This window comes from Myotis brandtii, unplaced genomic scaffold (genome assembly GCF_000412655.1).
Source record: "Myotis brandtii unplaced genomic scaffold, ASM41265v1 scaffold105, whole genome shotgun sequence".
NCBI lineage: Eukaryota > Metazoa > Chordata > Mammalia > Chiroptera > Vespertilionidae > Myotis > Myotis brandtii.
The window spans coordinates 8,546,113-8,563,051 of record NW_005353538.1 but is presented as its reverse complement, the minus strand read 5'-3'; the positions used below and the strand labels follow the sequence as shown (position 1 = coordinate 8,563,051).

At 37.2% G+C, this 16,939-nt stretch overlaps 1 protein-coding gene across 3 annotated transcripts in view; it reads right to left on the bottom strand.

The window, feature by feature from the left end:
* Nucleotides 1-7,155: 7,155 nt before the first annotated feature.
* DYNC2H1 (dynein, cytoplasmic 2, heavy chain 1) overlaps nucleotides 7,156-16,939 on the bottom strand; it is a 289,555-nt gene continuing 279,771 nt past the window's right edge. For all 3 annotated transcript variants that reach the window (XM_005856867.2, XM_005856868.2, XM_014539785.1), the window contains 2 exons: nucleotides 12,587-12,703; nucleotides 7,156-7,391 (listed from right to left, as the gene is read on the bottom strand). In XM_005856867.2, the coding sequence (XP_005856929.1) occupies nucleotides 7,233-7,391; nucleotides 12,587-12,703 (276 nt within the window). In that variant the 3' untranslated portion in view covers nucleotides 7,156-7,232. The remainder of the gene's footprint in view (nucleotides 7,392-12,586; nucleotides 12,704-16,939) is intronic.

Genomic DNA, 16,939 nt, shown 5'->3' with positions numbered 1-16,939 from the left:
GTAGTTAAAGTGATTAACTACCCGCCTGGCATTTAGTTAAGGGGTTTTATTCCCTCCCTAACTTCAGGGAAAAATCCCTACCTGGGGAAACAACCTTTCTCAGAGAGGTGACCTTGGTTAAAACACATAGTGCCAAAAAGGTGAGCAAACATATTAAGAACAGTATGCCATATACGCCAGGTCCCTTGAAACATATGCTGTGCAGATGTTTCCTCCCTGCAGCGACTGTGTCAAGCAGCAAGGATGGACCGGCTTCCAGCAGATGGTCACGCAAGGTATTGGATAATGTAAAGAACAGCACACTCGCTGTCCAAGTTGACATGAATATATTTAAGTGGATCTAAATAAAAGTGGAGAAATGTTAAGAAAAAGAAAAAAAGTAAAAAAAAAAATTAGACATGTGCTCACATCATATACAAATATTTGGATTATCTCTTTGTGATAAATGAAACCAAAATATACTATAACTTTTTGATTAATATAATCTTGGGGACTGTCATGAAGAGAGAGAGATAGGAAACCCAGGAACTATAAAGGAAATATATAGATTTTATCTCAACCACTGAAAATTTTTATATGGCAATAGACCTCTTAACAAAGCCAAAAATGAAATTTTAAAAAGAGAGTGAGAGAATAGAAAAATACAGTTAGAAAACATATGGTAAGCAAAGAATTAATAGTACAACTGTATCAGAAAGCCTTTCTGTATCAGAAAGCCCTGTATCAGAAAGCCCAAGATTATATTAATCAAAAGATACAGAAGGAAATCTAGTACAGAAAACCTGGCAACATACTAGAATAGAAAATGTACAAAAGAGAAAAGGCAGATATCTAGTAAATATATGAAAATATGCTTAATTACACGAATAGTTCTTTTTTAAAAAATGTTTTTATTGATTTTAGAGAGAGGGGAAGGGAGAGGGATAGATAGAAACAACTGTGAAAGAGAAACGTCCTTGGCTGCCTCCTGCACACCCCCTACTGGGGATCGAGCCCACAAGCTGGGCAAGTGCCGTGACCGGGCATCGAACTGTGACCTCTTGGTTCATGGGCCAATGCTCAACCACTGAGCACACAGGCTGGGCACACTAAAAGTCTTTTAAAGCAAATTAAAACAATAATGACCCATTATTACTACCAATTTGAAACAGTTAAAAAGACTATGATCACATCCAATACTGATGAGGGTGTAAGAAAATGAACTGTCTCATTTACTGTTGGTATAAGGGTGAATGGCTATTTTCTTTTTGTAAATTAATGTGGCAGCATCTGTTAAAATTTAATAGGTACATTCAATTTGATCCAACAATTTGTTATAGTTATCTAACTTAGAGAAGTAAAAATATATACCTATAGTGATATTTATTAAAGCATTGTTTTAACAGAAAAAAATAATAAAAACATGAATTTCATTAACATAAGACTAATAAAATAAATTATACTAAGTAGATTTAGTTATTTTGCAACTATGTATAAGTAATGACCAGTGAAATGTCTATGACACATTTTCAACAGGTTTATCTATACTAATAAAAGGGTAATATGCTAATTAGGGCAGACATCTTCCAGACAAAGCCACAGTGACTGCAAGGCCCATGGCTCAGGAAGCCGTGGGCTCAGGCAGCCGTGGGCTCAGGCAGCCGTGGGCTCAGGCAGCTGTGAGCTTAGGCAGCTGGGAGGCCTGGGGCCGCACTCAGGCCTCGCAGCCACTGCGGCCAGCAGTGGCAGCAGCAGTGGGGTGATGGGGCGGTGCCTTCCCATGATCAACCTGGTTACCTCCCACAGAGGGAGGCCAGACTGTGGTTTAGGCCTCCTAAGCCATCAGTAGGACATCCCCTGAGGGCTCCTGGACTGTGAGAGGGGGCAGGCTGGGCTGAGGGACCCCCACGCCCCAGTGCACAAATTTTCATGCATTGGGCCTCTAGTTGATGCATAATCCACAAACTACAAAACTCACCCATTTAAAGTATACAGTTCAGTGGGTTTAGTATATTCATAGATTTGTGCACCATCACCACTAATTCCTTTCTATTACCCTAAAAAGAAGCACTGTACTCATCAGCAATCTCCATTGTCCTACTCTCTTACCACCACCAAACCCAGGCAACCACTCGGCTACTTTCCATCATGGTGCTATGATCTGAATGTCTGTGTCCCCACAAACTTCATATGCTGAAACCTTAATGTCCAAACGCAATGGTATTAAGAGGTCAGGCCTCTGGGAGATGCTTAGGTTATGAGGGTGGCACCCTCATGAATGGAATTAGTGATTTTTATGAAGAACAGCCGATGTTATTTTAAAATGCTCCTTGAGCTCAAGTTTTTGTATGTCTAAAATGTGGAGTTTGTCTTCTATGAAAGAGAGACAGACAATAAAAAAGAAGTAAACAATAACTTTGAAGGATGTTGATAAGTGTTGGGGGGAGGGGGGCGTGAAAGCATGGTGAGGAATAAAAAGTGTCAGAGTTGCCACGTTAAATAGTTACCAGGGAAATTCTCACTGAGAAGGTGACCTTTTGAATATATTCTCATATAACTAAATATTGACGATATTACTGAATTCTTATATTGCTTGCAATTTAAATAATGTTACTGAAACAAATGTTAATGTAACCATCATTCAGATGAAGAAATTAAACATTGACAATCAAAACTAATAAATAAAATAAAATGCTCCTTGAATTTCTTCAAACAGATGGCCATAGTGAAAAATGGAGAATGCCTCAAAGTAGCTTCTAATTTAAAATCTGCCAGGAAGCACTTGATTGACAATTGAGGAACTGAAGTTGTTGGAAGTGAATGGTTCTTTGCCATTATTCCTGGTCATTGACCTGCTACACGGCTAGCAGGGAAGCTCAGCCTTGAATGTGTAATTGACTAAAAACCAATTACTAGGATGGCATCTTAAAGCAGTTTTCCGTGTGGACAACAAGAGCCATTGCTAGCGCTGGGAGAATCAGAACATTGGTGACAATTAGGAGGAAGTGCCTCTCGGGGACTGCAGCTCTACCCTGGAGGGCTCAGATGGGCAAGCCAGCTGCAAGTTGGATTTTAGGACCCCCAACCCTCAGCGAGCACAGACGGCACAATCAGAGGCAATGGCCCTGGCCAAGCCATCAAGGCTATCAAAGTAAACTAGAGGAAGGAAAAGCAATCTGACTTCTGAGAAAGCAGCAACACTAAAGAAACAGGAGACAGCAGACACAAATCGGTGTCTCAACCAGTTCTAATCCATCATGTAGGTTTTCGCATGAGACAGAAGAATGAAATAGCTAATCTGATGAGAAAACCTGTCATATATTTTCAGGAAGACAGATCACAGTGACATCATGAAACAAGAAGAGAGCAGGGCAAATTCCATGATTTAAAAAATGCTCATTGGAATCACAAGTTGTAGGATTCATGTTTCAAAACCAGATTAATGGAACAGAAAATACACTCTGTAAACATGTACAGACCACAAAAGAAATAACAAAAATGACAAGTCAAGAGTGGATGGCAACGTTACAGAAGATAGGACACGAAGAAGCAACCCAAAATTAATTGAATTTCCCAAAGGATAATACAGAACAAATGGGAGAAATTTATCAAGAGTATATTTGAAGAAAACTTTCCAGAACTTAAAATTACTCTCAAACTTAAAAACTTGAAATCGATATCTAGGTTCCAGAAGGAAAATAATAAGCATCAGAACACATTTTAGTGACATTCTTAATCTTTAAGAAAAAGAAATTCTTATCTTTGAACTAAAATTTAAAAAAAAATGATTTGCAAAAGTAATTTTTTTTTTAAGTTACTTTAATATGTCTGCATGACTAGAAAAAACAGGTTTGACATTTCTTAGGAGAGATGTGATACAGTGCTATAGAAATAAAACTAATGAAATTTCTAAGAAGTAGCAGAAAGGCATTGATTGTAAATCTCAAAAAATTTTACCTTCTATTTTCTTAATTCAAAAAAAGGAGTTGCAATCTATAAAGTTATGTAGCATTTGCCTCCACTATTTTGTAAAATTTGTTCCTAAGGACCACAATAATTAACGAATTGCAGAATCCAGTAGGCAGTTTCCACTCCAGATTTTATTTGATTTTTCTATGAAATTTGACTTTTCTAAAGAATTTGAGAATACTACCCACTTCTTCCTTGAAAAAACTGTCTGCCTCAGATCCTATAACCTCTTTCTACAACAGTGACTGTCATAACCTGAGAAATTCATGAAGGGGTAGGAGCAGGGAGGAGGGAATTAATGGGGGAGGGAGAGACATCTACACTTTCAACAATAAAGATAAATTAAAAAAAAATAGATTCCCAGGTTTCACTCCCAAGTGATTCTGATTCTGAAGCTCTGATCTGGGCCCAGGAATCCTATCTTTTAAATAAGCGCCCCATGTACATTTGAGCCTGCAGACAACCTTGAGAAATGTGCTCTTAGTTCTCTTCCATCCCACTGTTGATTCTCACTCTCTCTTTACTTCCTCTGACACCAGCCTCCTGAAAACAGGTGGTCTTTAGGGTTTACCCTGCTGACGCTCCCCATTCTCTGGTGGGACTTCACCCACTGCCATGCTATCAATTGTCACTGGTTTGTCAATGACGTCTAAGATCTTTTCTGGGCCCTAGGTTTACATTTCCATTTGTGTTTTGGACATTTACACACAAATATTCTGCTGCCACCTTAAAATCAAGATGTTCAAAGCCCAATTCATTAATCTTACATCCTTGAACCTGCTCCTCTTCTAACATCACCCAGGACCCAAGTAAGACACATCAGCTTCCTCCACACCCCACAAAACAGTCATCAAATAAATTATTATTTATCATTACAAATACTACGTATAAGGAATGTAAGACTGAGGAGCTATCAGAAGATGTTCCACAAAGAGACAGAGTATGACTTTCCAGCCTCTCATTTTGCAGATATCAAAAGGGCTGTATGCCAGGATGCCCTGCAGTACCTTACAGCCCAACACACACCACCTCATCCACATGGCAGACTTTTAAGCTCAAATGTCACCTCATCAGTGATGTACTTCATGCCTAACATGGACAGCCTGCCACTCCCTACGTTTGGACTCTTCTTTCTTGCTCTCCTTGGCAGATTGCCACTTTGGTGTCTGTCTACATCCTTGTAAGGAAAAGAAAAAAGGCCTCTCTCTCTCTCTCTTTTTGCTGTGGCCTTCCACACTTTATGAGAAGCACCTGGTAATTAAATCCCAAGATTGTTAGCTCCTCTGATTCAAACAGCCCCTCTGTTCAAACCTGCAAGACAAGATAAGTGATTCTCAAGGCTACAGTTTTGCATCCACCTCCTCCCTGCTGTTTTTACAACACAGTGATAATTGCACCAAGGAGTCTCTAATTGGTAGAAAGTTCCCTTCTCCCCTCCCCTTCAAGCAAGCCTCTTTTGAACTCTTCATAATGTTTACTCTAAGCATGTTTTACAGGCTTGGAGAAAATACTAACTCCCTAGGACATCTGCCAGACTGTCTTCTGAAAAACAAATTGTATTTTCAAGACAGCCCCTGATGTCTGCTCAACTTCAGCCCCTAATCCTCCTCCCTTCCTTGTTGCTTAGCAACAACCAGGGCTTAAAAGGGGAAGCTGCTTTTTGTTTCTTGCCCTATTTTGATTAGCAATGCACAAGCCCTTTGTGGAAAGTAAAATAAACTCCCTCTGCATCTCTTCTTTTAGTTGTGAATTCTTCCTCAGCCTGTGTCACTGGCCAAACCCTAACATTTTGGTGGCCCTTACGGGAGCTGAAATATCCCTGCTCATTCCTGTGAGTGTGCTCACTTCCAAACGGACGTGTCAGAGAACTCAGCTGTGCTGGTCTCTTCTTTCCTCCAGGGAAGGAGGGCTGGAAGGGTGAGTTTTCTCCTGTGACATTTGACCAGTTTATCAGCTGAGCCAGTCACTTAACCAGTGTTTCATTTTTCTCATTAGTAAAATGAACATTAATAATGAATCTGATATCTGTGCATCTAGGTATTTATCTATGTGCCTGTCTGCCTATCTACCTACCAATCTCTCTATTTATTTATTTATTTACTTACCAAATCAACCATTTGGAGCAGTGCCTAGCATGATGCGGCGGGCGGGGGCGGGGGGGGGGGGGGGCGGGGGGTGTCCGATTGCCGCGGATGTGGGAGAGGCTCCCTTCACCGCCTCTTCACTTGCCAGCCATGAGCCCAGCTTCTGGCTCAGTGGCGCCCCCCCTGTGGGAGCACATTGACCAACAGGGGGCAACTCCTGCATTGAGCATCTGCCCCCTGGTGGTCAGTGCGCATCATAGCAACCAGTCATTCTGACGTTCGGTATATTTGCATATTAGCCTTTTATTATATAGGATTGGTCACATACAATCTATTAGTTTTGAACAAAATTCTACAAAGGACCACTATTTGATTAAACTGTGGTTTGTCTTGTGAAAACAAAATGGACTTTTAACACTTTAAATATAGAAAAGTGTGAGATTATATTTTATAAAATAACTAGAGGCCCAGTGCACAAAATTCGTGCACAGGAAGGGGGGTTGTCCCTCAGCTCAGTCTGCACCCTCTCCAATCTGGGACCCCTCGAGGGATGTCCGACTGCCTGTTTAGGCATCGGACACCGGGCCTACATGGGCAATCCGACATCCCTCTCATAATCCAGGACTGCTGACTCCCAAACACTCGCCTGCCTGCCTGATTGCCCCTAACCGCTTCTGCCTGCCAGCCTGATTGACGCCTAACCACTCCCCTGACAGCCTGATCAACACCTAACTGCTCCCCTGCCAGCCCAATCACCCCAACTGCCCTCCCGTCAGCCCGGTCACCCCCAACTGCCCTCCCGTCAGCCCGGTCACCCCCAACTGCCCTCCCCTTCTGGCCCGTTTGCCCCTAACTGCCCTCCCCTGCTGGCCATCTTGTGTCCACATGGGGGCAGCCATCTTGTGTGTTGGAGTGATGGTCAATTTGCATATTACCTCTTAATTACATAGGATTATGATGCAAATGTAATAGACATCATTTATTACTGATTCCTTATATATACCATTTTAAACATCTTACCTAAAACATTAAATTATTGTGCTATTATTACCCATAAAAATAAAAACCCAATGAGATCAACAACATAGGGTAACTATACGCTCATATTTTGAACTAACAATAGATTCACCATGTATTTTATTTAAATTTTAAATAATAAATGTTCCTTTTTGCTAAGACAGCTTTTATTGCCATTAGATTTTATTGATTTTTTAGAAATAGAGCTGCTCCACATTGAATCCACTGGTCTTGGTTGCCTCCACATGGAATATCCACGTTGGTTACCACACGATCCCTTTCAGCACTTGTGTAAACAGGCAAAGATATGCAATCATCAGGGGAATATGGGCCGTACACACCCTGTTTAAAAAAAATTAATTTTATTTTAAAATATAGCAACATACTGTTTGGAAGATAATCATTAGATAACCAAAGAGACAAACACAAAATCCTCCAAATAAGTTTTATTTAAAATTTTATTATGAAGTGTTTTAAAATAAAGATTATTATAATAAACCCCCATCATCCAGCTGCAACACAGAAAATTTTATCTATAAACATATACATATGTCTAGAAATAAAACAAAAATATCACAATACTATTATAATATTTGAAAATATCAATTATCATATATCTGTTATCTCATTATCCCATAAATTTAAAATATTTTTATTAAAGACACAATTCAAATAAAGCCCATACTAGCATTTTGTTGATATGACTTCTGAATTTATAGGTTTTTCCTTCCTTGCAATTTGCTGAAGAAACTATACCAAAGATTTCACACATTCTGACTTTTATTGGCTACATTCCCATGGTATCATGTTCACCTATTCCCTGTACTCTTGTAAACTGGATCTGAGTACATTCCCATGGTATCATGTTCACCTATTCCCTGTACTGGATCTGAGCGTAAGCTCATATTCAGATTCAGTTTTTGGCAAAACACTGCATAGGTGGTACTGTATACATCCATCAAGAAGCATATATGTCTGGTTGTCTCCCTTTTTAGATATTAGGAGCCATGGTGATCATTATTACATTCAAGATTATAAAATGATAATTTCACTCTATTATTCCTTCTTCATTTCCAGGCAGGAGTATATCTATAGATAGGAACTTTTACTTACCGATTTTTTTTTGTTACCAAGGGACAATTCATAAAGTCTGGATAAATGCTATCTAATTTCCTTTAATTTACTTGTTTTTAAAACAATGTATTCATTTCATAGTGTACTCTAAGGGTGGTATCTGATTCCCTCCCCCCTCCTTTTTTAAAACATCATTGTGAACTAGTAGATTTGATGCAGCTACTGATGAGCTTCAATGCAGTGATTATCTTATTGATGTTTAAATTGTCAATCTTTGTGCAGTGGGAACTCTTAAGTTGTCTCCTGGGTTTTTTATGTCCCTGTCATCTTTAATAGCTTCCTTGCTTTCCAGGATGTCAATATGATGTAAGCTCGTCTTTTATATTTCCTGTCCCAGAACCCAGTTGTTCATACTCTGAAGATTTTTGGTTCTTTTAATGAGAAATAGTATTAGAGATCATAATCTGGGTTCTGAGCTAGAAATGGTCTATCATTCTTCTAGGATTTTTCAGTGACTGGAGATTAGAAATATGAATTTTAAAAAATCACAAGTTCATAATAGTGTTTCTAATTTTAATCTAGGATTAATGTTTTTACTGAACTTATATAATTGTTTTCATCTAATGGAATATTACTAATTTTTTTAGAGTTGGAGTGAAACTTCAAAGTTAAACTCATTTAAAAATTTTAAAAGTGACAAATCAGAAAGCCATGGCAACCTAGTTAGGAAGCAGCAAAGTTGCCATAGATAGTGCAGTTGAAAAAAAGTTTTGGCATATGAATATTAGCACCTAAATACTCTGTTATTCTGTTGCTTGTCAGAATAGAAGACAATAGCATTTATGGAAATAACTCATTTTCGGGCTCTGGAGTACTTGTCTAGGAGCTCCTGACCTAAGTAGGCTATGATGAAAGAGAGATTACAACACTCGTCCACCTAATGGAATGCTGAAAGAATTGATAATGTATCTAACAGCTCAATATAAAGTATTATTTATCCACATATCTCTAATTCTTTAAACTGCATATACATGCCTTTTCCTTATTCCCTACTAATTCTCAAATCAACTAGAAAAAAAATCCCAGCATTTTAGCATCTACTACACGTCACAGATAGCACTAGAATAAAGAGAAATGAAAATCGATTCTTTTAAATATTTCCATCAAGAAAAAATATTATTTTACGTCTAAGTGGGCACTATATGAAATTCTATTACCTTTTCCAATCCTTTCTCCCTCTCCCTTTCTCTCTCCCTCTCTCTAAAATACTGTCTGACTTTTCTGGTTCTTGATATATAAAATTACTTAAGTCCTTTTGAAAACTCATTTATTCTTAACATTCCTAAATCTTAATCTGATTTGCATATAATAAAATTCATTCTTTATGAAGAATCATTGCCCAAATAGATAAAACACCATCTACCCTGAATCTTTCTAATTTCTCTTGGTTTGTATTAAAGATTCTGTCAGTTATTCATGCATTCATTTAACAGTATTTTATGTGAAAATGCTGTGTCTAGAATTATACAGGCTAAGCATTTCATGTCTATTCAGATAGAGAAAATAATAACCTTCTTTGAAGCTTAAAATTTAGCTTAGGAAACAATATATACATGAAATGTATAGTATGTAATTTTTGGAAAAATAATTACCTCAGGAAACAAAATACTACTCTGGGATATGTTAATCTAACAAGATTTAATAGAGAGAATAGAATCCTGGTTGGGCCTCAGAAAAAAGTGTAGGATATGAAGTAAGGGGAATTTTCAACCATTATTCGTTACTGCCTAATCTCTTCCCTCTTCTCCAATTCTGCTTAAATGGCAAAGCTTTAGGATTCAGAATTTTCTGTAATTTTTATAACACCTTAGCCATTCCTCAAGTTAATATCCTAGTGCAGGGTTTCTTTTGAAGTGCTGCTTTTAAATTCTCTAGCAAATAGCAGACAAACATTACATATTTGTTGGACCGAAATTATCTGAATCTATGAATGACAATTTATATGCCCAGGAAAAGTCTTAAATTATCTTTTTCTACCACCTGATATTTGCTTTGCTTCCCATAGCTTCCAGGGTCAAAAGTGAAAACAGAAACATCATATTGAAATGTTTTACAATGCTATTCCTTTCTCTTCAAGAGATTTTCTCTATCTCTCTTCATTTTAATGCCAAGCCACCTTCCCTTTAAGTTAGGAACTTAACAGTAATGCAAAGTTGTTTCTTTGTGTATTCACTATCAATTTACTGGTTCAGTATATATTTCCAAATCTTTTTAAACCTGCTTTGGGTTGTAGGTGTTTCTGTTTGTTTAAAGTGAGGGTTAAAATATTTACATCAAAACCTACAGTATTTTAAAAGTAAAACACCGCAATTATTTCTTAAGATTTTGCTTATCACTTCTCAAAATCTCTTAAATGTTATAATCTTCTGTAAAAAAAAGTTGAATAGCCTTGCTCTAAGGTCACCAATTAATAAATTATCACAGTAGTGGAGCTAGTACATGGGCATTCTCACTGTTAGCACAATACCTGTGCTGCTGAAAGTTTCATGAATGTTGTTTAACTAAATTACATTCTTATGACACAGAACCTTCTTTAATATGTTTATTAAAGATATTACAGACAAAACATAAGGCCCCACTAGGCTGAAATATTTGGATGAAACTAAAAATTTTTATTAATGACTATTAACAAATATATTAAATGCTCAATTAATGCTAAATAGCAGATATACTAGGAAGACTTCAAATAATTCAACTTATAGAACATGTAAACAAGTTAGTTTGATGTAAATAAATTTTAACAATTAAAATCTATATATTATGATTAATCTTAAATGGTTAATGTGTTCATATATCCTACTTTATTAAAACAGAAAGTGGTCCAGTTAGCTCAGTCAATAATGAGGCTAACATGTGAAATTTCATACTCTTGCCCATGGGAAAGTAACTTAAAAGTGCATACATACTACAAATACCAGGCAATAGGCTACTATTTGAAAGAAGACAATGCACTGACAAAGGCAAGTGGTGATATTAGGTATCATTTAGCCAACAAATCAAAGAAAATAACAAAATAAAACAAAAGCCAAACAAAAGAATCCCCCAAAAAGAAAACAGAATTACCTAGTTTAATTATGTTAACTATTTTACCAATTTCAACTCAATTTTCCAACAATGAGTATTTTGAGAATTTGTTCTGTCAAGAATGTCATAACAATTTCTTTATTACATTATTTTTTAAAATGTATTTTGGTAGAGAAATACTTCCCTCATATTTTTCAATAACATGAGTCTAACAACATTGTCTTCATAAATCCTTAAAGAAAAAAATACTATGATGTAGAAAAGACAGTAATTAAAATATTCATTTTTTAAAAATCAGAGTGCACACAAGGCAGCATATATCTCCTAATATACATGCTGATAATACTAGTATATTAACATATATAAAAGTAATGTATATAGCCTGACTGGCATGACTCAATGGTTGAGTGTCTTCCTATAAACCAGGAGGTCACAGTTCTATTCCCGGTCAGGGCACCTGCCGGGTAGAGGACTCGATCCCCAGTGTGGGGCATGCAGGAGGCACCCGATCTATGATTCTCTCTCATCTCTGATATTTTTTTCTTTCTCTCTCTCTCTCTCCCCCTTCCTCTCTGAAATCAATAAAAATATATTTTAAAAAATAAAAGTAATGTATAGGTTGCTTATGTGAGTGGCTTATGGAATCAATTTATGGTAGTATTTTCCCTGGAAATGAAATTTTTTCTGGAGTTGAACTGTCAATTTTGTGTCTGTTGGATCCAATATTGTGTCTGTTGGGTCCAATATGGTTCAGGCTGGCTGAGGACTCCTACGTTACTCTGGGGCTGATGAACCCTAATAGCATTCTTTACTGGAAAGATAGAACACAGGCAAACTGACATCCTGTGGAATGTCAAACCAGGGCATCATCCCAGACTGTTCTATAAGATCAAGCAGTGTTTCCCTAACTGTATTATGTGGACCAGGAGCTCCAGATGAAGGGTGGGATGTAGGTGCAAGAAAAAGTGTGTTAGGTAATCTTTGGCACTCTTCGGAGTATTTCATATTCTTAAATACATCATGAATTTCCAAGGGCAGGAAATACTGTAGTTATTAAATTTGTTTAATAACTTAGTGAACAATTTTTCACAAAGAACCATTATGAAATAATGTCATCTAGAATAATTTTTGGGATATATTTTGGAGAAAGTCAATGCGCTTTATGGACAAAACCCCCTAGGGAAACCTTAATTTAGACCTATATTAATTTAACCACTAGCATTGAACTGAAATTAGAACAACTTTAGAATCTATATCATGGACAAATGATATATAAATAAGTAAGTGTGAGTATACGTTATATTATCTTAGTGAAAATAGAAAAAAAAAATCCAAGAATGAATTAACTTAAAACTTGTTACCTACTAAAAATATATTACCTGTGGAATCCAGCCCATAAAACAAGGGAGAACTGATGATACACTTGGAGAATCATGCTGATTTTCAGAAAGTCGATTCCCATCAAAACTGCATCCTTCCAGGCACAAGCCACTAACCTGCCATGGAAACACATAAAACATTAAAGTCTGGAGGAAAAAATGGTGGCTGAATAGGCAGACATGTCGTGTGCCTCGTCCTGTGGCCAGACTGGAAAGACAAGTAAATTGGAGAACATCCTCCCGGAATTAACAAATTAGACACAGCTGAGGAGACAATTGACAACAAGGAAGGGCAGAGGATGTCTGGAGAACGGTGGGAACAGAGATGTGGACTTGAGAGAGACAGCCGGCCAGCGGCCCAAGAGGGTGAGGAGGAAGCTGCTTTGCACCAAAGCTGTGTCCCTTAGCGACAGGTGTAACACTGAATTGTGAAAAGGGAAGGCCACAGGGCTCCTGGCAGCCAAGGAATCAAGACCACAGCTGTGAAAGGCTGAGCTCGAGGCCTGGAGCAACACGGTGCTGGGGGGAGAGAAACCTGCAGTTTCATTGTTGTTTTGGTTTGGTTTTGTCTTTGCTTTTTAATCTCTAAACCCAACATAGGAATTTTCAATTGCAAACACTCGCCCAAGGCTTGGGCACAGGGAGAAAGACACAGACTTGAGGTGCCTGAAGTGGGGATTAACAACAGCAACAACAAAAAGATTAGCAAATCGCATCCAGTAATATATTAAAAAGATCATACACCATGATCAAGTGTGATTTATTCTGGGGATGCAAGGCTAGTACAATATCCTCAAATCAATAAACATAATACATCACATAAACAAATTGAAAGACAAAACCACATGACCATATCAATTTATGCAGAAAAAGTATTTGATAAAATCCAATACCTTTTGTGGATAAAAATGCTCAGCAAAGTGGGAATAGAGGGATCATACCTCAACATAATAAAAGCCTTATATTACAAACCTACAGCCAATATCATACTCAATGGGCAAAAACTAAAACCATTTCCCCTAAGAACAGCAACAAGATAAGGATGCCCACTTTCACCACTGTTTACTACAGTATTGGAAGAGTTAGCCATAGCAATCAGACAAGAAGAAGATATAAAAGGTATCCAAATTGAAAAAAGAAGAAGTATAATTGTCATTATTTGCAGATGACATAATTCTGTACATAGAAAACCCTAAAGTCTACATAAAAAAACTACTAGATTTAATAAATGAACTCAGCAACATAGCAGGATACAAAATGAACACCCAGAAATCTATGGTATTTTTATACACCCATAATGAACTCACAGAAAAAGAAACTAAAAAACAAACAAACAAACAAACAAAAAACAATCTCATTTACCATTGCAACAAAAAATTAAGATACCTAGGAATAAACTTAACTAAGGAGGTAAAAGACCTGTACTCCCAAAACTACAGGACATTGAAAAAAGAGCTAGAGGAAGATATAAAGTGTTCATGGATTGGTAGAATCAACATCATTAAAATGTCCATACTACCCAAAGCAATCTATAAATTCAATGCAATCCCCTTAAAATACCAATGGCATATTTCAAAGACCTAGACCAAACTCTGCAAAATTTATATGGACTTAAAAAAGACATGGAATAGCTGCAGCAATCCTGAGAAAGAACAAAGTTGGAGGGATCTCAATACCAGATATCAAGCTATATTACAAAGCCACTGTTCTCAAAGCTGCCTGGTACTGGCACAAGAACAGACCTATAGACGAATTGACCTTAACAGAGAACCCAGAAATCGCCCCAAGCCATTATGTTCAATAAATATTTGACAAAGGAGGGAAGAGCATACAATGGAGTCAAGACAGTCTCTTCAATAAATGGTGTTGGGAAAACTGGACAGATATATGCAAAAAAAAAAATGAAACTAGACCACCAACTTACAAAATACACAAAAATTAACTCAAAATTGATGAAAGACTAAAACAAAAGACGACAAACCATAAAAATCTTAGAAGAATCCATAGGCAGAAAAATATCAGACATATCTTGTAGCAGTATTTTTATGACTACATCTCCCAGGACAATGGAAGCTAAGGAGAAAATAAACAAATGGAAGTACATCAAAATAAAAAGCTTCAGCACAGCAAAAGAAACCATCAACAAAACAACAAGAGAGCCCACTGCATGGGAGAACATATTTGCCAATGTTATCTCCAATAAGGGTTTAATATCCAAAATTTATCGGGAACTAATACAACTTAAAAAAAGGAAGACAAACAATCCAATCAAAAAATGGGCAAAGGACCTAAATAGACCCTTTTCAAATGTGGACATACGGAAGGCCATGAGGCATATGAAAAAATGTTCAAAGTCACTAATCATCCAAGAGACAATGAGGTACCACCTCATACCAATCAGAATGGCTATCATCAACAAAGGATACGTGCTGGCAAGGATGTGGAGAAAAGGGAACCCTTATGCACTGCTGGTGGGAATGCAGACTGGTGCAGCCACTGTGGAAAACAGTATGGAGTTTCCTCAAAAAATTAAAAATGAAATTCCCATTTGACCCAGTGATCCCATTCCTAGGAATATAACCCAAGAAATCAGAAACACCAATCACAAAGAATGTATGCACCCCTATGTTCATAGCAACACAATTATAATAGCTAAGATTTGCAAACAGCCTAAGTGCCCATCAGTAGATGGGTAGATTAAAAAACAGTGGTACATCTGCACAATGGAATACTATGCTGCTGTAAAAAAGAAAGAACTCTTATCATTTGCAACAGCATGCATGGACCTGGAGAGCATTATGCTAAGTGAAATAAGCCAGTCTGAGAAAGATAAGTATCACATGATCTTATTCATTTGTGGAATATAATGAACAACATAAATTGATGAACAAAAACAGATCCAGAGACATAGAAGTATCGAACAGACCATCAAACCTCAGAGGGAAAAGAGATGGTGAGAAGGGAGCGTAAGAGATCAACCAAATGACTTGTATGCATGCATATAAACATATCCAATGGACACAGACAATAGCGGGGGGTGAAGGCCTGTGCAGGGAGGCGGGGGCGGGCTGGGAGAAGTCAATGGGGGAAAAAGGAGACATATGTAATATTTTTAATAACATTAACAAACTTAAAAAAAGAATACCAAGTAAAGTAATAATAAAAAGAAATAATAAAAACATAAAAATAAATAAAATAAAATTCTGAGGCACACACAAAAAATATTTTTTGTCAATCTGACCAAAAAAAAGAAAAAGTCTGAAATGTCAGAAGTGAATGTATTATATCTTAAAGAAAGGTAACACTTTACATTGTAACTACACATTCCAAATAATATAATAACAAATATTGTAGTATTTTATATGAGAATAAAGAAGACGAAGACCTGGACCAGTGCTTACTGTGAACTTGCTTTAGACTGAATTCTCAATTTTGGTAAAAGTTTTAGGAAAAAATACAAGTTCCATCTGTTATATAAATGCAGAAATATAATGGTAAAAGCCAAAAAATTATTCTTTCTCCAGGAGAGGAAAGAAAAGCATAATTACAGAACAAGAACATGTGTTCCCTGATTGGAATTTTAATATAATTTTTTTTAAAGAACAGAAAAAAAAATTCAGATAATTTGATGCAAATAATTCTTGATATGTCATGCAAAGCTGAAAGAATTAAAAAGGAGAAAAAGTTAATCTCTTTTTTCAAATTAATCTTAATATAAATTTAAGAAGTTATGAAAACAAAAATATAATAATTTTGGTGATTCCATTTCATATTTGTTTGTGTTCATTCTTTCAGTTTCTGCTGTATTAATCTACCCCGAGTTTATCTAAAAGCAACAAATGTAAAGTCAGTATTTTTTATTCAGAAACAATCTATCTACACTAATAAAAGAGAAACATGGTAATTAGCCATACCTCCGCTACCCTTCCCATTGGCTAATCAGGGCGATATGCAAATTAACTGCCAGCCAAGATGGCGGCCGGCAGCCAGGCAGCTTCAAGCGAACATGAGGTGACAGAGAACTCCAACGTTCCCCGCCTGCGGCTGCCGGCCTCTGAGCTTGCAGTTTGAAACATTGTAACAAATATAGAAGCTAAACAAAACCCCAGAAACCTGCTTTCAGCCAGCCAGGATCTCAGAGCTGGAGTTGAAACAGTGTATCGATTATAGAACCTAAACAAACCAGATCCCTGCTTCCAGCAGCCGAGGCCTAAGAGTTGGAGCCAAGCCTCAGAGCTAAAGCTGGTCCAGAATAAAAAAAATAATAAAAAAAAAGGAGCGGGTGGGAGCTTCAGTTACCTGCCAGCCTGAAAACAGCCCTCAGCCCCTCACCCAGACTGGCCAGGCACCCCA